This window comes from Perissodus microlepis, chromosome 12 (genome assembly GCF_051167445.1).
Source record: "Perissodus microlepis isolate ML-2025 ecotype Zambia chromosome 12, ASM5116744v1, whole genome shotgun sequence".
Lineage (NCBI taxonomy): Eukaryota > Metazoa > Chordata > Actinopteri > Cichliformes > Cichlidae > Perissodus > Perissodus microlepis.
The window spans coordinates 23,160,705-23,185,884 of record NC_140472.1 but is presented as its reverse complement, the minus strand read 5'-3'; the positions used below and the strand labels follow the sequence as shown (position 1 = coordinate 23,185,884).

Below are 25,180 nucleotides of genomic sequence, written 5' to 3'. Positions count from 1 at the left end.
GTACCAGCTGAGCATTGCTTAAATTCCACATTCTACCTGAGTACTGTTGCTGATCATGTCCATTCTTTCGTGAAGACAGTGTATCCAGCAGGATAACGCACCATTTCACAAACTTCAGCTCATCTCAAACTGGTTTCTTGAACAAGATAATCAGTTCACTGCACTCAAATGACCAACACAGTCACCAGATCTCAATCCTATAGAGCACCTTTGGGATGTGGTTTCACATCATGGATTTGCAGCAACTGTGTGATGCTATCATGTCAATATGGACCAAAATCCCTAAGGAATGTTTCCAGCTTCCAACACACTACTTGCTACGTGGACCTGTTAGGGAAAATCACGCCTTTATGATTTCAGATTCCAGCAAGTAAATGAGCGCAAATGCACCACAATTGAGCAGCCTCTATATAACAGAACATTTGAGCTCCATTATATACATTACCGCCCCAACAAAACAGCTCATATAACTAATAATAACTCGTAAAAAACCTAAATATGTATCAATTTTTTCTTTTCAAGAGAGGCCATGTGTTAATGATGGAAGTCAGCGTGGACAGTTTACAGGCACGGGCACAGCTGTGTTTTCACAGCGCTCCTGTACTGAGAGGAAGCACTGGATCATCCGCACACACATACATACACACATAGCCAGAGAGTACAAACAGTGAAAAGTATGCACACACACACACACACACACACACACACACACACACACACACACACACACACACACACACACACACAGGCAAACACTGTTAACAGTACCATTAAGGAACTTTGTTCAACATTAAAAAATGAAGCAAATACTTGTGGGATTTAGTCAGTAATGGCTGCTGTAAAGAAGAGAGCTCTTACAACAGAATTTACAACACATTACTAAGTGCCATGCTTTAAGATGTGCACGGAGAGGAAAGCTACTTTTATTATCAGAGGGGATTGTAAATGTTGGGTGAATATGCTCACTTGTCTGAGCATGTGTCTGCGTTTGTATGAGTGAATAAGCGAGTGTGTGGTCTTACCTCAGCGTCCTGATTCTGCAGACTGTAGGTTCTCTGCAGAGCACGCAGTGATGCCACGTTTAACTCCGATTCCTCCAACAGAAGCTCCAGAAGCATCACTAGCTGGTCCGACGTCAGCTGAGGAGACAACGGTTTATGATATTAATAGCTCTGACTAATCTAGCCAGCCTCATAAAACATATTGAGGCATTATTAAATAATACAAGGGGGTGAAAAAACTCACATTTTCCTTACACCAGCAGCTTCAAATTACCAAACTTGCAAAAATTATCAAGACTAGCTGAATCATTTACATGTTGGATCCTGTGCACCCACACATAAGCACATTTGCATTATTTTCCGCGGGTTAGATTTTCTCCTCCGTGATATGAAAGCTTTGATGAAAAAAAAATACATCAATAAAAGTCAGGCAATTAATGCCGCCTTTCAAACAGGAAATGGTGGAATAATAAAACAGCTGAAGTGGTAATTAAATAAATATGGTAAATCAAGTGAATCTTGTACAGCTGGGAAATATTACAGAATAGGCAAAAACAGATGAACGGAAAATATTAGGGCAAAGAAATTAAGTTGTCTTTTTTGATTTTGTTCTATTGTAGAGAAACTCAGAGGAGCACTGTTCAGGAACACACTTTTGGGCGGGGGGGGGGGGGGGGGCATCTTCGACAACGTTTATGCTCGTAGGCTGCGAGACTGCAGTGAAATCCCCCACTGTATCAATGTCAGAGACTAAAAGGTTTTCAGGAAAAACTAAATGCCTGACTGCTGCTTCATAATCGTGCATATATTGCTTGTGTTATCCTGAGGTAGACCTGAAGGAAACAATCTATTTTCTTCTTGTGATTGCCATCTTCAGGGACAGTGAGTTTAGATGAGTATTCTGAGGATGGATGTGGGCAACGATATGAGAGAGTGGCTTCCTCCTCCAGAGACAGCTGTGCCCAGCCTTGCCTGCCTCTCTCTTGGATACACCCAGCACTACCGGCCACACTTCTTCTGTGGTCCCAGTCTGGGACACAATTAATGGCTGAAGGCCCCGTAGAGACTAATGTGAAAATAAGTATGAAGTGGCTGTATGTGTGTGTGTGTGTGTGTGTGTGTGTGTGTGTGTGTGTGTGTGTGCGTGCGTGCGTGCGTGCGCAACTGAGAGAGGCATCGTGCGTGGAAGTGAAGAGAAAGTGACACAGAGGAGAAAGCCACATTCTGCTCTTTCTGGATACGATTACCTCTTTCTATTGAGGTGAACGCAGCCAGCAAATGCATGATGAATAGCTACATTTGTGCAGTCTGTTGAAAGCTATTTATGGTAAACAACCTCCTTAGTGCTGCTGGGAAATACCTGATCTAAAACCAGGAAGTACTTTAGCATGTACCTGTTGAAGCTGAGGGAATAACACTCAGACTCAAGCTGGAAAACATTCAAATCAAACATTACTATCGCTGCTACACACACAAATACTGACGATCATCCAGCTCTGTGGAAAATCTGATATCCAGTCTTTCTCTTCACCCTCTATTGACTCTCCTCGCTCCTCATCCTTCCTCCCTCCAATTTGTGAAGGCTGAGTGTTTTCTAAAGTGCCGTCTCCATCTCTAAAGAGTCTCTTTGGGGCCCACCCATGATCCTTCTCACTCTCCCACCCTTCCCTTTGAAAAGTGAGGAGCAAGCTCTTTCTTTGTCTTTTTCTCTCTAACTCTTTCTCTCCTCACATCCCTCTGCGGTGACTGTGAAAGCCTGTTGTGTGTTGTATATATTTGTGTTGCCATGGTGGTAATCAATATGTCTGCAACAGTGTCTCCAAAAGCAAATTCCTGGTCAGTGATGGTACATTACAAACCAACTTACATTGTTATTATTACCCTCACACACGCACGCGCACTGTACACATTGAAACACGATCGTCTCCCTCATCAGTTGTCACCTCCATGGTGAAGTTACCATCACACCACACCAACAGTATCTAGCATACTTCAACAAAAACACAAACAGCTACTAAAGTACTTAAGCTACTTTATACTCCTTCTGTCTGTTCTTCAGAGGAGAGTACTGCACTTTTTTTAAACCTTATTATGTGCATAATTAGTTAGCCCATGATTACTCTGTGCTTGGGTAGGGATCTTTACTTCTACAACTAAAAACTTTAAAACTCCTAAATTACTTAAATCAATTCCATACTAAATCCACATTTTTGCCAAGTTCCCTACCTCGAGCATTTTATTTATTTATTCAAATCCTTTTTTTTTTTAAACGGTGGATACTTAATTGGGTGGAAAATTTTTAAAGTTATAAACAAAAGGAAACTTTTTAAATTACAAGCACTCTTTTAGATGGGGTAGTTACAGAAGAGGATTAGGTCCACTGTTTTTTGGTCATTATTTTTTGGGGGGGACTTATGGGGAAAAAAAGTCATGACCATTTTTTTCCCCCCACTGATCCGTCTGTAAAAAAAAAAAAAAAATTAACTGAATGACTTGAATTAAAGCCAGAAAAAAATAACAGGGAAAGTTCACTGGTTAAAAAAAGGCTATTTATTTTTCTTCTGTGGGCAGGTATTTATTTGGTCTAAAAGGTTCTGGTTAGTATGGAACATTTCATATTGGTTTGTGTAATTTAAACCAAAAAAATTCCCACACACCTACGCTGCATTCACGTTGGTGCAACATAAGAAAAAAGTGGGTTGTTTGTGGCTTATACAATTTACCCTGAAGTGTATATTTTGCTTGTATTTGAGGTATGTGGTTGTGTACCGAGTTATTTTAAAACGGGGAAACCAGATTTGCATCGTTTGTCCACATGACTGTGGTCTTTGTGAAAATGTATAAATTTTAAAGATTTGTAAAACCTGTCAATTTCATTCTGGGGTTATATTTATTACAGAGTGTTTGCGATAACCAACAATTATGCAAAAGTAAGACAACAAATTGTCGGTGGATATTTTACATATTGCACTGGTTGAGCAGTGGAAGAAACATGAATATACAGCATTTTTAAGTAGCTTAATAAAAACCCAAAACTTTCTGTGATGTTAAAGTGTTGATACTTTAATAAATGCTGACTTTTTAAATATGAGATATGGGAACCCCTGGTTAAGAGTAGCTACTTGCTCCACTTGCTTTAACTCATTTTCTTTTAAGCCTTGCAGCATCCATCAGCAAACCTGAGAAGCCTGTATCAGGTGGAAATCTGAAGTGAGTGATATAGCACTTATTCACAATGCTGTCTCCTCCTACGCCTGTAGGACTGACTGTACAACTTACATAACATTATGTAAATGTATATAAAAGGTCTCATTAATGTTATCACAATGATGTGATGAATAATAAGAATTTGGTAAGCGTTTAATCCGCTTTTATGTTTCATGTTAAAATATGGATTATGGATTGAGAACTGCTGTACTGCTGGGCTTTTACGAAATTCTGACTTCAGGGTAGCCTGAGCGTGGACATGTGTGTTAGTGGATGAAAGAGAGGAAGAGAAAGACCGGTTGTGGGTAAAAGGTGAACTCTACGGATGAGTACTCCCTTATTAATGGGTAGAGAATGGCACACCAACACAAACAGCTAATAGAAGAAAGCAAACACACACACACACACACTCTTGCGTCAAGGCTAGGTCATTGGTACCTAACAATAGCACTTAATAGTACAGTGCTGAAAACCCCACTGACGGGGGAAACATATCCCTCTCTAGCGCAATGATTTGTGTGAAAAATTCACCACACACACACACACACACACACACACACACACACACACACACACACACACACACACACACACACACACACACACACAGAAGAATTTGACCAAATTAAAGAAGCATTACATTCCCATGCTGTCTGTTAAAATTAAGGAATGTCAGGAGGGAGACAGTTCACAGTCGCTCCCTCTCAGATGCACAAACGCACAATTCATCCACATACACGCTAAAGACTTTACGCATAAATGAATCTACGCACCAATGTACAAACTCCACATTGTTACAAACCACTAACAGGGGTCATCTGAAACCAGCTGTATGCTGAATTACACCTTTCAAGAACCTCTGGGAAATATGCTGCTGAAATGTCTCCTCTCATACTGACCTCCAAACCTCCACAGAACAATGACACACGCACCCACGTGAGCGCATGTATGCGCAAATATACACTGTTTGCCTCAGTGACTGACAGCTCAATGAGACACAGGATATGATATCCACCCCAAACTATAAATGAAATAAGGTATATATTGCCTTGTGTGTAGGTGCGTGTGTGTGTGTGTGTATATATACAGTTGTGTGCATGTATTCCTATGAGAGCGGGAAGAGTTGGAGAAAATTAGAGTTTGAGAGTAATTGAGAATCAAAAGAAAGAAGCAGCTACATTTTGTGTGCGTGTGTGTCAGTACATACGTGTGGGTGTATAGGACTATGGGACTTGTATTAGTCATACTACTGCTGCGGTGTAACACATTTGCACAGCACAAAATCATGTGAAGCTCAACAGAAGCTTTATTGTGGGATTTCTATCCTTAATACTGATCACCATAAGGAGCCATAACGAGGGGCAGCTGACTCCACTGCATCTCCTTCTTTAAAATTGTGAAAAAATAAACAAAAATAATGGGTTTTTTTTCTTTTAAGAAAAGGTAAATCTTAAATCCTTCCTGTGCCTATCTAACAATCCATCACTTGTTCAGCATTTCCATGGCAACAGCACTCTTGTTCTGTACAGTACATAGGACAGCGAGCCCATGTCAATTTTCTGCAGCCTTTATGCATGCACAAATAGATTCAAAACATTAATATAACCTTTACATCTTCTGTGTTAAATCAGGTCAGGATCTCTACCTCTTTTATTCTCCTTAGCTCAAGCAGCCAATCACCATTTACAATCACATTACTGCAATAACCTCAAGTAACCCCTGGTGGGTGACTCATCCCTGCTTTCGCCCACGTTTCTGCTTTCTGATTTGAATTTTTAAAAATGCTTCTATTTCTATAACCCCCTTTTTTTTTAGCACTTTATTCATTGGTGTGTTTTTTTCTTCCACTCCATTATAAGACGCGTGCAACCAATTACAACTGTAAATAAAAATAAAAAGGGGAATGACGACAGCAACAGTTACAGGAAACAAAGGCAAACAACAGAAAGGAGACGACAGACAAAACAGACGTCCTACATCCTGAATTACTTTATACTAAAATTAAAGCCTGAAAAATGGAAAAAATGCGGTAGATCAAATCATCTCAAGCTATGTAAACAAATAAAAAATCAGTTATAGCCAGGCAGTACTGAAAAGTTGTTCCTCTATTGTTTCCGTTTTGTTGTAATTCCTCTATGAAGTTATCTTTCAAGACTAAACTAACTGTATTGTTGAAAGGGTACGGATTATATATTTCTGTTTCAAATTTATAAAGTTTGGGCTGAATTTAAGCTGCTCCTTTGAATTTCTGTGTATGTAAACAGCAAGGAATTTACAATAGTTGGCAAAAGATTGAATTTTTCCATCTATTGCCTTCAATTTATCAAAGTTAATTACAACATTAAAATAAACTGTACATTAGACACATGTACGTACATTAGAATTAATATATATCATTAACATTTTATCACCATCTTGATGTACCCAAGTTGCTTTGAAAATGGCAACTGACTGCGAGTAATTGCAGACCCGATCACTGTCTTCGAAGCAACCATTTGCAAGTTTACTGCACACGGTTGCAACCAATGTTTTCCCTAGCGAGACTGTAGAAGTAAGGGATTATGGAGGGAATTTTCCCCATTCTTAAGTTAAAGAAGGACAGCAATGGATTTCCAGCAGACTGCAAGATACTTCTGATTTTCACTAATGTTTCTCAGTTAATAGCAACATTATCACAAACTGCGTGTAATTGCCAACCCATTAAGCAGAAATTTATAGCAGACTGATTCTGTGTCATTGCTGTTGACCACAAATTCTTGCAGACTTGCTCCCCGCTCTGGGGGGCGTTCCATATCCTCAACATAAAGAAAGTTGTGTGATGTGAAGATCATAAAGTCTCTTAAATCAAATTTCTGACTTGTGATTTTGTCCCATATTAAATAAAGTTTGATCTGAACTAACACAAATGCTTTCTTTTCCTCCATTACTTCCCCTCAGTTCCGTCTCTCCCTACCTACCTCAGTACCACAGGGGAGAATGTGCTGCTTGTTCAGTCACATTGCATTATGGGGGTTGGAGACATTGACTAACTGTGACATTATAAAACCAAACTGTGATTTCTGAGAGGCCATTGAATCATGTGTGTGCATGCACGTGCGTGTGTGTGATGCCATTCAGCCGCTCGGCTGCCTTTTATGTCTGTCTGACCGCAGGCTCGTAAAAACACATTCTGGCACCAGCAGCTAAAGGCCTCAACCCACGACTCAGGTACTAAGGTTTCACTCTTTCTTTTACTCAGATCACCTCCCTTTCTTTCTCCCTCTGCCTCTGTCTCCATGACTGTCTGCTCCCCGTCTCCATACCAACTGCCTTTCACTCTTTCTTTCAGAGCTCCAAACTACGTGTCTGGCTCCTTCAATTAAAGCTCCTCCTTGTTTCTTTTATCTCTTTTTGCCTATTTGTTTTTAACAGTTGATTTAAAGGCCCAAATGTACATCTGCTCAAACCATAGTGGCAGGACTGAGCTTGATAGAGGAACAGTACACCAAGCAGCTGTTAAAGTTCTCTCAACAGACATGACAGCATAAACAGCATCACACACACTTACACTATTAATTAGCTCGTAACTGCTCTATACAGCTGCACGAAATTAAAATGTGCAAGAGAAAAAAACCCACAAAAAAACAGGGCAGATGGCCGAGAATAAAATAGTAATCAAAAGGCAAGAAAATAATATAAAACCAAATAATTTGAAAGAAACTTTCTGTGTCTTGGGTACTTTTTGGAAAGTTTTCAACCGCTTCTCTGAAATCTCTGAACCGCTGCTTTACTTTTACTGTTTAATCAGTTTTTGCTTCTCAATGTGTACTCCTACCAAGTGAAATGATGTGCAGTGAAAACAGACTCTTACTACCTTCCCCAGAAAGAAATGCTTTATTTAATTGTAACATCACATGATCACTTATTAGCAAAAGGTCCCTGTTACACAATAGTGGTAAGTCTCTGCTGGTGTGGAACAAGTGTGGGAGACTTTAGCTGAAGGTGCAGCAATATTGAGATGACCCTATAAATATGATAAGTGGCTGGAGAAGAATAAATTCATTCACTGTGAGGATATAATACTGCAATCTTGTGGGTTCACAAGGTCCAAAAAGACATTACAAAAGGGTCTGATGACATAGGTTTTGTAAACCAATTTTGGGTAATGGATTGGAGTCCACACACACACACACACAGGAGATACTAAAAGGTTATCTATGAGTCACATGCTGCCCTTTCAACTTGTGCAATGGAGCCATCCTCTATTCTATCATCTCCTCAAATGATGTCACACCTGCTGTTGCTACAGCATGGTGATGATCTCACAGATAGTGCCGGTCACAGACTGATGACCTCGGTGATGACCTACAACTGTGCCTGTCTATCTGTAATTTAATCATTAATATCCCTCATTCTTTGTCTTTCCAAATTGGAAACCAGCCTAATCAAAAAAACGGAATAGCTACAGATGCTGGAATGAGGCAGTATATATGCATGCGTTTGTGTGAGTTACTGCGGGTCGGACTGTTGCAATCGTTCAGGGGGGTCAAAACATATAGAGGGCTTTTGAGGGACAGATATAGGGGAAGAAGCTCTATCCTCACAGTACAATAGCTGCTGAAATCAATTATTTTGTTCATTTATCTCCCTACACAATTATGGGCTGACAGCACGCAAAGGGTCAGGGATATCCACCGTCCTGAGAACGAGAATGAAAAGCTCATTTAGAAAACAAACAAGCCTATGTGCCGAAATTAGGTTCTCTCAGTCAAATGTGCTGGAATCAGTTTTGAGGGTGTATACAAAGAGCAGCTTTATTATACACTCTGCACTCAGCCTGTGTTCTCGACCCTAAATCCCCAACGTTTAACCCAGCTTATGTACATACATGATTATGTAAATGCATCACTTTTCAAGTATGTTTAATCAGCAGCTTGCTGTTAGGGTGGGTAGCTGCCTGTTTCCCCCCCTTCGTCTTCTTTCTTGGCCTCAAGTTCACAATCTCAGGCCAATCAAAAAGCAGCATGAGTTCACAACGGGGTTGCGACTGACGGGTTAAGCTTAAAAACCACACACAGTGGACCTGTAAGTAGGGAGGGACTCAGTGGGGAATCAGCAGCACATGCACCAACAACATAAAAAAGAAAACACCTGCACAAAATGAGTGTGCAAGTATACACAAGCATGCAATGAGGTGTGTACTTTGCTGCTCTTTAGATGGTTTTCCATCTCTGCCTCAGCACTTTGTTCTTTCTTTGTGCGCCGCAGAAGGTGGGGCGTTTGTTATGTAAAATTCTATGTTCCTGCAATTTGGCACTGATGATGAAGGCAATTAACATGTTTTCTCTCCTACTCATCACCACCCTGACTCATACTTATTCACACATGCACACACCTCCAAAACAGGGAGAAGTTTAATTAATCTCTGGCACTTTGTGCTTTGATGCAAGCTGCAAATCTAACTGTCTCCAGTGGATGCCTCCCTCTTACTGTTCCTCCTCCTCCCACAATCCTCTGTTTAAGTTCTGATGGACAGAGAAACAACTCCTCAAACAATTCAGACCTGGCTTCTTTCTTATCAGCACAACCTTTTTTTTTTCTTTTTTCTCTTCAATTTTGCAAAGCTCAATTCCCCTGTGGGACAGTCCTTACTACCTAGTGTGCTATTGCTAATCTGGGAAGGCAGAGAAAGGCAAACGCCTACTCCCCAGTGTGCCACAAGAATTACATTTCTCAGAAGGTTATAACAAGCAACCTTAGATCCAACGCACCTACAAGCAGGTGCCCCAAACAACTAGTCACAGTTACAACAGGAGACCGAACCCAGGTCTCGGTGGTGGCTGCTGAGTGTTTTGCCCCTGCACCACCGTATGCCTTTGAAAGAGAGAGGCCTTTCAAACAGAGCAAGAACAAAAGGACTGCTGTTTGTGTGTTGGGGGGGGGGAATTCTGTAGCAATTGTACAACAGTGACACAACCAAACAGCTGGACGTCAGCTTAGACAAAGAGAGAGGTGAAGAGAAAGGGATTGTGGAGAACAGAGGCATATAGGCTTTTTTGTGCAGCTACACAAGGACAAAGTGATGGGAGACAAACTCTTATGAAAGCAGACAGAGCATAAGCCTGATGATAGTCTATATTTTTATCACCAAATCCAATGACAATATCAACATAACTTTGAGTTGATACTTTCAACTAATGTTTTATGCATATCCAAAGCCAGATAATTCTTTCAAATCAGTGCAACAGATTTCTGCAACTTAAAACAGAGCTCTACAAACTATTTTATCCCTGTCTAAATAATTCGAGTGGATCTACAAGTTAAAATACATGCCTGTCAGACACCTAGAAGTCACAGTAAATTCTTCAGAGACACACACAGACACACACATGCACAGCAGATTTTTCCTTTAATATGTAAATTCCAATAACAAGGTTGTTAAATTATACATAATTTGAATATAAACATTTACTCGTGCTGGCAGTTCACAAAAAAGCCTTAAACTTACCAAATAAGAGCCGATGTCAACTTTATCTGATACCAGCACTTATTAAGTAAGTGTCTTGCAACTTTTTTGATTTAATCATCAACATGCTAGATTTTAGCTGAAGCATTTGATTTGTCCCAGATGCTCGACACAAATACAATTCAAATACCTCACAAATTTCAAACTGCACTCTCTTTAAAGGCATTAAGTATAAATGCATGAATTGTGACAAAGGCTGGAAATAGCCTCAGTTTAATTTCCTTATCTCATTTGTTTTAGCCCTATACTTGGAGGGTGAGAGCAGCCTATGGGCTGTGGTTAAATATTACCACCGGGGTAATATTTATAATAAAATAAAATAAAATTCCAGTTTCATATAATGGATTTGGCAGATAAATATCAGTGGTGGTTTCTGTTCTAATTTATAATAATTACAGGGGTTAACGGGGCACAGGAACAAAAGCACATGGGTCAAAGCACTTTTGTCGGCTTGTGCAACAGAGTTCCACCACGCCATTTTGGATGTGGTTAGGTTTCTAAATGTCAGCATACACAGTGAAGGCAAAAGCATGCACACAAACCCACATTGGCAGATAGGACTCTACTCAAGCTAGGTTTACTCAGATGACAACAATAATAAGGGTAAAACACAAACATGCATCAGCAATGACCTCCAGTTTGGAGTGACAGCATCAACTCTTGTTGAAAGATACACTGAGAAATCTAGATTAAAAACAGGATAGGGGAAAGGAAAACATAGTGGAAAAGAAAACACAGTGGGCGATAAATGGGAGGTGTCTGCCAGACATAGTCAAAAACAAAGAAGGAGCGGCAGCAGGGAGGCTAATGTTGCCAGACCAATCAAAAAGAAAGGTCATGTTCAGGAAGAGACTGTATGAATCCTCTTGTGGCTCAAAGTTTAAGTCTCAGTGTGTCTTTTTGTTTGTGTGCGAGCTGAGAAACTTGCCTGTGGCTTGCCTGTGTATCTGTGTGTATGTGTGGAGTATACTGCATATGTGTGTTGTCTCATGAGTGAACTCTGGGCTTGGTAGGTTGAAGCAGTCTGAGCTGACAGAGGTATGTGGGATGGACTAAACCCAGATATCTGCTGCCCAGACAGACAGACAGACACACACAGCTGTGGAGTCATGCGCATCCACAAAGAGCCAGATACACACACGCACACATACAGACACAAAAGGGGAAAAAAGATATTAGAGAATAAAGGAAGACGCAACAGAAAGAGGAGAGATTAACTTACACAACAACCCGTCTTTTTTCCTATTATGATACCACACTCAGCTTTGCAATATATGATAGACTGGGAGAGGAATATTTATCTGTATCTGACTGTAAATACTAGACAGTACAAGAGCATTGAAAAGATTCAAACTGTCATCCTGAGTCCTGTCATCCCCCGGCAGGGTTTTTATATAACTTGACATGTCAACAAAATTATTGTTTTGTTTTTGAATATTTGTCTTCTACTGTTTTATTGCATTTATTTCTTCTTAACAGGGCAAGAATCGACGGTGTCTGTGACATTTTGTTATGAGAACATTTCAAGAGCTAAAAGCAGACCTAAAAATGTCAATAATTCCCAGCAGGCCCCTTGTTCCAAATTCTTAATTGTGATGATCTTCAGCTTTTCCTTGTCCTGTGTGAAAGAAATATTTTTAAAACTGTGGGTTAGGCAAAATTAACAGATAGAAGACACCCTGTTTTTTTTTGTTTTTTTTTACAATTCTATAAACCACATGATTTATTAGAAAAACCTGACTCATATTTGAGAAAATGAGTGGTTTGAAAATACATATTTAATCTGTCTCCACTGATGAGCAGTTAAACCACTAACAGGTGAAGTGAATAACATTGATTATCTTGTTACGATGAAATGTTCTTGATGTTACTTTGAGACGTACCACCCAGCACAACATTGCTCCAGACCAACCATGCACTTCCATGGTAACGACACTCCCCAATGGCAGCAGCCATCCTAACGGGACAATCCAACCAGCTACCACACACAACGGCGAACACGACAAAGAGCACAAAGCACGGACCCAACCAACAAACGCCCCAGACTCCAATCCAATCCTGGTGCCAGACACTTAACGGAGACCCCACAGAGGTCCAGTACCTCAATGGGTCTCAAAGGGGGGGCCATAAAATTTGTAAAACGGGGGTTTCTGGCAACAAGCCTCTTAGTGAAGTCATAGTTAGGTGATGGATCTGTCTCTGCTTCTCAAACAGTTTTAAAATGTCTCTAACGTTAAAGGAAAACCAATGCGGCCATTAGCACATACACCCACTCACATGGAGTGAATAAGCATAAGCCCAACAAATGAAGAACAGGGGATTATGAGCCAGGGTTTCTCTCAGACAGCACCCGCACATCAGACACTTAGTGTCAAATATTTGAGTAATATTATTGCACTCATTCACAGGGATTTCTGTAATCATTGGATCTAGTAGCATACAGCTGACATTACTTTGTGTACATGTGTGAATGTTTGTGTGTGAGCAGTTTTTTTTTCTTAACACCACTAAATGTGTTGGGGATGCCCGGAGGCACTGTAGTCTCCCCAGTCATTACCAGGAAAGACAGATGTTGTAGCACTCATCACTCCGCGTTCATATGCACACACACAGACACACAAACACCACATTGCGCGCTGTTTCCTAAACGATGCGGGCAATGAAAACAGCGAGGTGACGCCTAAATCAGATTTTATGCGAAAAGCATTGATTCATTTCCCACCATTAAAAAGCTACTTCCATTTTACAGCCCAGCCCAATATTAAACATGACTCTACACTAAATGTCCGGCTGAAGTGTCGCCAGCTTTAACATCGCGACCTCTGCGCTACACTGCGTTTTATAGCACTGCATTATACTCAAATGTCTACATTTGTGTTTGAACGGACTCCAAAATGTGGTGCTCTGTTTCTACGTATTGTGGCAGACATATTCAGAAGGCTGATCTCTCTCGCTTCGTCTGTCCCTGATGTGTTTTCCATGTGTGCTGGAAAGACAAACACAGCTGCACTTTAATGACACTCAAATGCTTCAGGGATTCAGAATGCATGTGTGTGTGTGTGTGTGTGTGTGTGTACTTTTTTTTGCTTTTGACCACTTCAGTAAAAAGCCTATTGGAGCTACTCTCGTTCTATACAACTACTCTTTACGCCAATCCCACTCTTCTTCAGCAAAACTCTTTGCCTTCTCGTATATTTCTATATTTGTGTGTCCGCGTACGTCAATATTTATGCAGACCAAATTGAATTTGAGACCTTGAGGTGAGGACACATTAGGAAAGTTCGAACATTTTGGCTCATCCTCACTTTCTGACATGTATTTAAAAGGTTTTTTGAAGGTTAAGATCTGGTTTTAAATGGATTGGGATTAAGCTTTTGGCTGCAAGTTGTACAAGGCTAGAGGATGCACACAAAGACAGTATTACTAATGTGTGTGTGTGTGTGTATGGACAGGTGCACATAAACACCCATTTGCAGTGGTATCTCTGAGCAGCAACAACCAGCATAAAACAGCTTGTCAACATTGTCAGCCCTGACTGCTGATCTCTATTACTGTTAACCAACTTCACACACACACACACACACACACACACACACACACATATATATACATCACATACACGAATGCACAAACACAGATGGTGGAGAACTCCAGATGAGACGAGGGCGCCAGTGAGCTTCAAATGACCCCGAAAACAGAAACGCAGCTGAATGATAAATGAGACAAATAGGCACTGGCACTCTATCCCTCTCACTTTCTTTCTGTCTCTCCCTCATTAACGCAACACAAATGGAGCCATCTCCACTTCGCCCGACTCTAAACATAAGTCTTCCCATCACTAACACTTGCAACCTTGATAAATTTTAATTATCTCCTCTCACTTTATTTTTGTCTAGCTTTTTGCTATCTGTCACTAGGAAAAACTATTTTCAGCATGACTGCAGGAGAAAGTGGAAAACTGGGTGTAACTTTTACAGACTTTGCGTGTCATTTCATACAGTAATATCCAATTATGCTGCACCGTGAGTTAAACTCATTATAGGAAGCATTTACTGGATTTATGGATTATGACATCAGGTCTGTCATGAAACTACTTCATCCCTGACTATTTATTCATTGAATTAAGCACAAACTAGACTGAGAAGTTTCCACGGAAGGTCACGGTGGATCAACAGCTTATTGATGCAAAGCAATTGTGAGAGAACAGTGAATCAAAGAGCAGTTGTTTGCCGCTGATCCCTCAATTCCCACACAATCTGTCCTTCCTGGTCAGCACTTTGCACAACAGATACTGCAGAAGATGACAAAGCTGTAAAGATACTTTTATTGATCTGTTGTTTTGCTCGTGCTCCATTGTCTCAACATGTCCCGGACTCACCCTCACTCCCTATCTGTAGCTACATTATATGTGCCATTGTGTCTTTCAGGTGGTTAATGTGTTATTTGTATATGTTGAGCAGACAGTAAAGGACTCTGTGTACTCATACTTCTCTACAGTTTCTGGAAACTGAAAACTAAAAGCTCAGATTTGGCAGAATAAAGTCCATATGTCTGCCCATTCTATCTCATGTTTATTTAATTTCTGGCTACTTATCATTGTTCAGTCACACATAGATTAGATATACAGGTGTACAGTGTTTATGCATTTTGTGAAATATGTAAATATGTAGTGCCAAAGACTCACATGGCTATAAAAAACTCTTTAGAGGGTATCTCCATTTCTATCAACACAAGTTCAAATAGTGTAACGCAAAAGATGTATTACTAACAGCATAAGAGAATAAATGGATGCAGATGATAAAACACAGCTAATAAGCAAAGATAATCCCCTCTGGTTTGCAGGCACCTATCTCACTACACCCACAAAGCTCTGCACTGTAGAGATGGTTTACTACGGTTCAGTAACCGGAAATCACATGTAAAAGTTCAAGAAAATAAAGCTTAAAATAAACAAGTGATTATGACTGAATCCACTGGTTGCGGTGCTCCTACTGAAGAGAAATACAAGAATTTTGTTTTTCATATTAAACGCTTTGTGCATGAAACTTCAAATTCAGATTAACTGCCTTAGAAGACTGCACATCGCATCCTTATTTAAACTCTGCCTCCCGCCTCCCTGAACTCTTTATCTAACACCCAAGAGTCCAGACAATCTGTACATCATATTTACAAAAAAAGCTAAGCTTTGACCTCAGTAACACAGGCCTGGAGACCACCAGTTTAAAGGGAAAATGTTGTATTGTTCAAACAGTTGTGAGTTGGTACTGCCAGTTACTGTAATGAGATGCATTGCTAAAGCTCCATTCATGCAGGCCTAGAGAACGGTGAGTGGCAGCCACCAACGTGTGGCTGTCACTAGTGTGAAACTGGTAGCAAAGAGGTAAAGGACGCTGCACAGAAAACATCCTCATGACTGCTTTGGTTGGTAGCAGATTGCTATGATGCAAGTCAGAAATGGAGAAGGTTCACTGACAAAGTAAAACTTTTAAAAGTGTGTTGTTATTGCAGCAGTAAGACACAGCTCTTACTTTAAAGGTGAAAGGTCTCCATTTCTGGTTTACATCGCACTCCCGAGTTTCACTACTACTGGGGAAGTAAACGGCAAGTGTTTGCAGACAAGTCAACGTCCAACCACATGCGACTGCAGCTAGCAATCAAAGTGATCACAATGTGGTTTTTCGGTCTGCCACCTCTTTGTGACCTGGCATCAGCCAGCAGCCACTCGCAAACTATAACAATCTATAATTTGAACAAAACCTCAGCCTTCAACCTCCCATCACACCAACACTGACTATAACATGATTGTTCAATAAGAAAAGTCGAAAATTTAAAAAAGTAGAACTAATCATCATAAAATCACAACCACAGCCGAAGGTCATTTTTTATTCAATGTATTATCGAAAAGGAAGGATGCAATGTTTTCCAAAAACTCACATGTGCTCTTGTGTGTATTAAAAGTTTCATCGGGATTTTATTTAAAAACAGTGGGCTGCCCGCTTTCGTGTAATGGGCTGTTACACGAAAGCGGACAGAGCCAGAAAGCAGCCCTTCGCTGATCCCCAGTTGGTGATGACGAAGAAACACACACACACACACACACACACACGCACATACACTTTCCCATCCTGATGTGAAGTCTGGCCGGAAACAGCCATTTCCCTGAATGTTCCCATCTCTCCTCCGGCATACTCCCTCATCCCTGATTCATTGCCAATAAATCACAGAGAGAAAGACACACACAGAAAGAGTGAGACAGAGTTAGAAAGGGGGAAAAAAAGACTGATATAAAGAGTAAAGGAAAAGGCCGAATAAACCAGGAGTGAAGCACACTGGAGACTGGAAAACAAAAACGAGGGAAAACCAGATGTGTCCTTGTCAACAGTACACAGGGGCGGAGTTCAGATCGCCAATTATGGCTGAGTGCAATTTGAAGCAGTGACGTCTTATTGAAGAAAACAGCAACACAGATGCCATGAAAAACACCATTACTAAACGGATATGCTTTATTTCATGGCTACTGGTCAAACTCTAAACAACAGCAAGAAGAGGAAGACAGATTCAGAAGGAGAGAAAAATAAATACAAGGCTTTCGGGCATACGTGCGTCTCGGACTTCCTTCTTAAGACTTTCCTGCAATTTTTACACATGCACACGCAAAACATTTAAGTCTTTGTTTGCAAAACACGGGCCAAGGATTAAATTCTGTCTGTCTTTTATGTGGGAACATCTCCCACTCCTCAGCTATGTTTACAATAATCAAAGTCATGAAGAAGTACCAAATAACACTGATTGAAACTATTTCCACATTGCTCTCTCTCGTGTTTCCCATCTGCTACTTACAGAAGCCCACTATGAAAGGGTAATGTGCACCACCTGCAAACCCCACCCAACTGAAGAGGCTTTTGATCATGGCCTTCCTATTGTTTACTCTCCAACAGGGGCCCCTGTTATAACCACTAGTACTTCCCCTGTCGAACCAACATCAATCAACATCGCACCTCATTACAACACAAGAGATTTCAGTCACCACTCAAACTCAGTTCATTTATTCACGGGTTTAAATTGTTTCCTATAATAGAAGCCAACATATATGTCCTGCGGCATACCAGCACTGCAAGGTCCGTTTAGTAACTGCTCTAGAGCAAACGGAAGTAGAATTTAATTTCCACACTGGACATGCGTATCTTTAAAATTTTAACCTAGAAGGCATGCAGTATAAAGTTAAAGTTATCAATAATTTCTCACAAAATATATAATTATAAGCTGCAGCTGCTGAATATTGTGATAATGCCAGCCCGTGTGACAACGTCTAAGTCAACTGCCCTCCTTCTGTTTCAAGAGGGTACACTTTAACCACCGAAGTGCTGTTGCAAGACAGGATGTTCTTCTAAACCTGTTATTGTTGACATTTCCATGGCAACAAACACAAACTTGATGATGCGTGTTTCCATAGTAACTCGTGTCATTAACCAGGAAGATGCACACTGGCGTGTAGGTGCAAATGAGGTGACGGAGTGACACTGAGATGGAAGCTGATTCATTGTCAGCGTATTCTGCTGCATCTGTGGCCCAGAGAAAGATGTCCCTGTTCTTACATACATTATCACTCTGAGCCTGCAGAGACTCTGTGTGTATAATCATATGGCAAACCGTGCAATAAATACTACAAGGCTAAAAATCTTTTTGTGTGGGGTTAAAAAAAACCCACAAAAAACAAAGCATGGTGAAAATGTGGAATCATACAATTTAAATGAACTGATTAGAAGTCCTCGGTTAATTATGACTAAAATCACAATGTTTGGGACAATAAAATCTCATTGATCTCATTGACAGAAGACTCGTGCATGCTTACATTCACAAAGGTTTGCAGTTTGGAATTAAAAATAGTGTGGTCTAAAACAATTTCAGCTGGAATGAAAAGAATTCAGGATTACACAATTTCCCAGATATGTTTATTCGGAGAAGGAGCTATGTAAACATGCTCTATATACAGAACCTTATCACATCTGCGCTAAATACAGCAGGACAAACTGAACTAATTCATTGTATTCAAGTACAAAAGTACCTTAAAAAAGCCTAAAGTGTGGAGGTTGTTTACTTGATCAACATTAGCAATATTAAACACCCAGATTTCAATTTAACCCCATTATAGGAGTTTTAAAATGTTATTGTAACTCGCCTGCCATTAAACCCACAAGAAATTTCCACAAGCCACTTTTTCCATGAAGTTCCATACAGCTAACAAGGCTGCACTGAGGTTTTAGGATAAGCTTTGGTCTGTTACGATGCCCACTGACCATTTCCCAGCTATTTAATATGGAAGCTAGTTGATGATAAAGTACCAGATCAATTACAAATTACTAACTGCACAATCAGAACAGACAAGCAGGTTTTTGCCAAAATAGTTGGCCAAGATCTCCAGTTATTCACAAAATTCCCCTACAGGGTTTCCTGTCTTGATCAGCAGGGGCAGATGGACCCCCTCATTACGGAGACCACAGATGAAAATGAGAGCAAAATGAGGCCCATTACCACACGGGCGTGACTAATATCCCTCTTCAGACCTCTCCACGCACGCTGGACACATGCACACATATCAGACGTGCGTGCACAACTTACACGTGTGGACAAGGAAAATGCTCGGTGTGCACACCGAGATGCTTGTAAATCAATAACGTTACACAGAAACAAAGACGAGGGGAAGTTGGTAATAAACTTTGGCTCTATTAAATTGACCAGATCTCGGGCTGCTCTGCAGGGGGTGTCTGGCTCATGCACTTTATGAACCTATAGGTTTGTGTCGGTGCGTAAATGTGTGTATATTCCCTAATCATCCCTGATGTCATTAGTGCTAAACACTGGCTCAGCCTGATTCCTCCCCACTAAATATCCTACTTTTTCTCTTGCCCCCCTCACTTTTTCTTCTCTTTCTTCCTAACCACCTCTACAACAACTGACCAATGCTGCATATGTATCCACACATGTGTGCTTCATCTTTTCAAATATCCACTCTGGTCCTCATTTCCTCAAATGTCTGCAGCGGATTCATTACCGTACTGGATTCCACAACCATCAACCACTAATCCACTGCTAGTCTAGCGCCAGGTTGAGGTCCAAAAATCCTGTTTTACCAATTTGTTTCCCTTTTTCTTTTAACCTTTTATTCCCGTGGCTGTCCTCTTTCTGTACAGTCATGCCATCACCTATCCCCCCTCTTGTCTCAAGTAGCATCTCCCATTTCCCCTCCCCTTTGTCATTTTCTACTGAAGCTCATCATTTTGTGGCTTAGATCTATTTTAAGTTTAAGTTTCAGCTGAATTGATCCAAAAGAAACCACAGGAGATACAGAATTCAAAACAGTGATATCAAGTGTTTACAATTTTCCATCTAATGATCCAATCATAGCCTCATCACTGATTCACCTCAGCTATTTAAGTCAGTCCTCTCTTGCCTTCCCGTCTCTGGCGTTTTATGCTCCTACCTTTGGTTTTTCTCTTTACCTTTGCTGATCAGATCTGCAAGGTGATTTATAGCCTTACAACAGGCTGATAGATGGAGGGAAAAGGAAAGAAGGAGTAGTAGATCAAGAGGAGAGGGGGTGAGGAGAAATTGGGCTGTTTGGCGTTTGAAGTACATGAAGGAGTAATATAAAATACACCTGGTTGGTCCATGGGGCACTCTGCTCGCTGAAACAAAGGGAGGGGAGGGAGATGCAGGGGAGGAGAAGAGGAGAGGGCCGGGCCGCAGGGGAGAGAGGGGAGAGAGGGGAGAGGAGTGGATGGATTGGGGGGGAGGGGTCACTCAGTGTTTCCTTTCAGGATGGCTTTTATGGTGTAACTTCAAACGCTGACCTCCCACACCCCTGCCCCTATATCCCCCCTGCTCCCTCGCTCCATCCGTCCGTCCGTCCATCCGTCCCTCCCTCCTCTTTCTCACTATTGTGCACGGCCAAGTGGACAGTAATTGGCTATTCTTTCGTGAGGCTGATTTCAGCACTCTCTGCCCCCACCCCACAGGAACAGTCCCTTTTGCTGCCCCATAGAACTAAGTGTATTTGTGTATATATATGTGTGTGCGTATGTTGTAAATAAGCCAGATGATAGGTATCAGGTGGGTTGAAGGGAGGAGGGGGTGGGGGTAGGGGCCGCTCTGACATTTCATTCACGTGTGCTCCAAATTACAACACAGGAATTGAAAGGAGCTGAAGCTAATCGAATCCAGAAAAAAGGTCATGCTCCAACATGAGATCTTATTTAAAATAAACTTTTAAGCACACCTTAAATATGTATACCCCTGCTTTCACTGAAAGCAGCAGTACAAAGAGAGAAAATGTGAAACCCTAGAAATAAAGTGGATGTAAAGAGCAGTGTTTTATTTCCTCCTCCAAAATTGTATTCAAAGACTCCGGGGGCACCTAATTTATTCATGACATAAAATACATTGTAGAAAAAGATGAGTAGCTTTGCAAATGTTTCCTACAGTGTACAACATCTGAACATATTGCGAGTGATATATAAAAGCTGCTCCACTCTCGCTAATGACTTCTGGCCCTCTGTGGCTTATAGATCAGTGTGTGTTCATTAATGATGCAGGCGTGCGCAAGTCCATGTGTCAATTAGTGGGTGGAGGGGATTAGCCGTCTCCAGAGATTCCTAATTAACACTACACATACTCACACGGGCTAAAGCATCATTTTTGGATTGTTTTTAATATAATTTTTACTATTTTATTTGCTGGTAAATGAGAAGAAAACTGTTTGCAAAGGAAAGTTCCACGTCAGAAAGTATCTCCTCAAGGTCAAAAAAGCGCAATGATGTCCACCTCCCTGAGAGAAACACATACACCTACCCACACACACGCGCACGCACACACACACACACACACACACACTTACCAAGGCCACACACATGCTATGTGATGTATACAAGCTCTTAAAAGGTTAAATATGTAGACAGAGGACACAACATAAACACAGACTTAAACAAGTACAGGGCAGACTGTCCTCACAGACGTAACACATAAACAGAATTAGGGATAATTGTGTTTTCAGACAAACAAGAAATACTGTAACGATCAGCTACTTTAAGTGGAAAAAAAAAATCAAGGTGGTTAGAATGAAAGAGGCTTTCAAACAAGCTAGGGGACATGTCCAAGAGTTAGAAGTACAGCAGAGTGAAGGTAGATGGAGTTTTTAATACAACAGAGTGCCTCCTACCTCTTTGTAGTTCACCTTGGGCTCCATTCTCTTCCGCTTTCTGCCCTTCCCGTGATGACTCTGACTGAGGAGGATCCATTTTACAACCTGCAGGAGGGAGAATTGGGGGGATGAAGGCGGGAAAAAGAAGAGCGTGTAAAGGTAGACAAGTGGAGACAGCAAAGTAGCAGGGTTTGAGTGAGAGGGAAGAGAGCGTGAAGGAGAATCAGGAAAAAGGGGGACAACCGCAGAAGAAATTATGACAGGGTGTAATGACGACACAGACAGAGAGAGAGAGAGAAAGAAGGGGTGTACAGTAGAGAAAAGAGTAAATAGCAAGAAGTAAATGTAAACCAAATCAAATCTCCATGAAAAATAAGTAAGGTTAACAAGCCATTAGCATGACAGGCACAATAATATATAACAGTCTACAGCTCCTTCCTTCTCACAGGCTCACACTCACTCGTGCTCCAACCCAAACAAGTGGCTGAGACAAAAGAGTTCTAGTGAAAGTATGTTGTTGTAACAGAGCCTGGAGTGCAACAGCCAATCGCAATCAAGGCCAAAGTCATATCTACCAACATTGGTTCCTTTTGTTCCACATGAATTCACAGAAACACACGACTACAGGAAAAGTCAAGTTCCCAAAAAGTATGTAAAGTAAATGTAAAGTATGTAAAGTAAATTAATCACGTCTACAGTGCAGTCGCTTAAGCACAGTTCCTGTTTCAAGGTAGTTAAAATACAAATAATTACTTTTTACAGAGATACAACTGGGAGAACTGGAAAATATAGGCAAAGCAATTAAGAACAAGATGAGAGCTTTACGGGAAATCTGATAGGCAGCACAGAATGACACGCAACAGATGTAGAGCGCTGTGTGCCGCACTTCACTCAGAGACAGACAGAGGGAGAGACTGAAACGAAAGTGAGCAGATGAGAAAAAGAGAGGTAAAGGGAGTGCAAGAGAGGTAGAGATAGGAGATGGTATCAATCCTTGTGAAGCGGAGGACACAACCAGATGGTAGAAAAACAAAGCAAGTAAAGAGAAACAGTGGCAGAGTAACACACTGAAGGAAACGAGGCTGATGGGAATCAGGTGACAATCATATCAAGCAATCTAAGGTGCAATATTTGAAAATCTGAGTGCTTCCTTGCCACTCCCTGAAGATGAGAGGAAGAGACAGGGAAAGAAAGAAGAGGAGGAAAGAAAGAGAGAGAGAGTGCCTACCTCTGCTTTGACTTCTTCCACCAGCCTTGCCTGCGACCACACGGCGCTCCTTCCATACAGCCACTGAACGAGAGAGAAGAAGGGAAAGCAGTGAGCCGGGGGCAAGTGATCAGGACAGAGTGGAATGCTTTGCAGAGGCAGAGAAGGAGAGAGAGAGCAAAGCAGGAAGGGGAGGGAGAGAGAAGAGAGGTGGGAGGAGAGGGAAGAGGTGGGAGCGCTATCACTTGTTCCTCTGACGGAAACTCGCAACTTGACTCCGGAGGATGAGAGAAAGGAGTAAAGAGGAGGAAGGGGTGGTGTACGAAAAGGAAGGGGGGGGGGGGGGGGGGGATCACCTGATTTACAAGCAACTACAGGACTGATAGTCACCTTAGTCCTCCACCATTACACACACATATATGTGCAGTCATTCATGCAAGCGAACACCTACGCACCCAGAGCCCTTACTCTCTCACCTTATTTAAGCCCTCAGCAAAGCCGCTGCTCAAGTGACGTGAATCACGCACCAGAGCGATGATGCCATGTGTACGCGTGTGCTTGCGGGTGTGTACGTGGAGTGGGGAAAAAGAAGGAGACAGACAGGAGTGCGTGGAAGCAAGGTGTTCACAATGTCACACAGCTCACTCACACACACAGGCAGCAGCGACACACGATATTCGCCTCATCCTCAGCCTCAATCCACGCTATGCACTCCACAGACGTTCCCACGCACACACACAGAGCCGCGCTGTGTTTCAGGTATTAGCGTTACCATAGCCACACACACATACACACACACAAAGTTCAATACTATAACTGGATGCCTGCGTACTTCTCTACAAGTATTATACAAAAGTGTCTGCTGCTCAAGCAGAAATAGCATGAAGGTGTGTGTACAAGGCAAGGATGGAGAGACACAGAGAGGTACAGAGAGAGAGAGGTTTTGAGAGTGGGTAGTGTAGAATGTAGTGAGTGTTGAAGTACTAAATTGCCATTGTGTAACAGGATACCACACATAACTCTTGCTGCCTAGATCTCCACTGCCATTCCCTGAATAGCAAGACCTTTGTCTCTCTCCAGCTCTCTCGTCCAGCGCCTGCGTCTCTCTAGTCTCTTTAGTGAATCGATATTTGACTGCGTGTAGAAGTTCACAAGTTGCATCTCTTTCACTCTTAAGTGCCTCTCATTCATTTCATACTCGTAAATGGTGACGTCTTTGTCTTTGTTTCTCAGATCCTTTCATGCTTTGGTATTTTCGCTTTAACCATATTTTACTTGAAATGTCTTTGCTTGGATATACTTCAAGTTTTTCACAGCAGTCTTTTCATTTGATAAATAACGTGAATACATCCAGTATTTCTAACTGTAAAGCTCCGGATCTGGACACATCCGGATATGATTAGAGGAAGTGTATTTATATCCGGATTTGTTAATATGAAGCTCAGTTGTGTCAAAAAATATTTGCCACATTCCTGATTTCTTAGTTTTTCCCATATTTGTCACACGTATGTTTAAGATGTTTGTAGGATGGATTAACTACTTTTGGAAAGCTGAGTTTAATTTCACGACCCACGCCGAGACCTGATTACTGTGAGACCTGTTGAATACAAAAAAAATCACTTAGCTACAAGCTGCAACACATCATGCCACAATTCAAGGATAAAAAAACAAAGCCACTGACATGTATCAGTCTGGATAGGGTTACAACATCCATTAATTCTGCTCTCTACTAAAAAGTCCTGAAAGAGAATGTCCAGCCCATCAGTTCATTATGGAGCTAGACAATGATTCAAAACACACCTCTGAATGGTTAAAAATAAATGAATATATTTACACATATATATGGTCAAAGTCTGAACTTAAATCCCATTAAGCATCATTAGCTTGACCTATAACAGATTGTTCAAACTCAAAAAACCCTCCGATGTGGCTGAACTGCAACAATTCAGCAAAAAAGAGTAGGCTGAAATTCATCCACGGTGATGTGAAAGACTCATTGCCAGTTATCACAAACACCTAATTGCAGTTTTTGCTGCCAAGGATGGCACAACTAGTTATTAGGT

The 25,180-nt window shown here is 41.2% G+C and overlaps 1 protein-coding gene across 1 annotated transcript in view; it reads right to left on the bottom strand.

Moving 5' to 3' along the window:
- Window positions 1–25,180, bottom strand: part of aopep (aminopeptidase O (putative)) — an 87,225-nt gene that overhangs the window by 15,301 nt on the left and 46,744 nt on the right. Inside the window, exons 13-15 of the mRNA XM_084946506.1 lie at window positions 23,139–23,201; window positions 21,929–22,015; window positions 1,023–1,139 (exon numbers count right to left, since the gene is read on the bottom strand). Of these exons, the coding sequence (XP_084802632.1) occupies window positions 1,023–1,139; window positions 21,929–22,015; window positions 23,139–23,201 (267 nt within the window). The remainder of the gene's footprint in view (window positions 1–1,022; window positions 1,140–21,928; window positions 22,016–23,138; window positions 23,202–25,180) is intronic.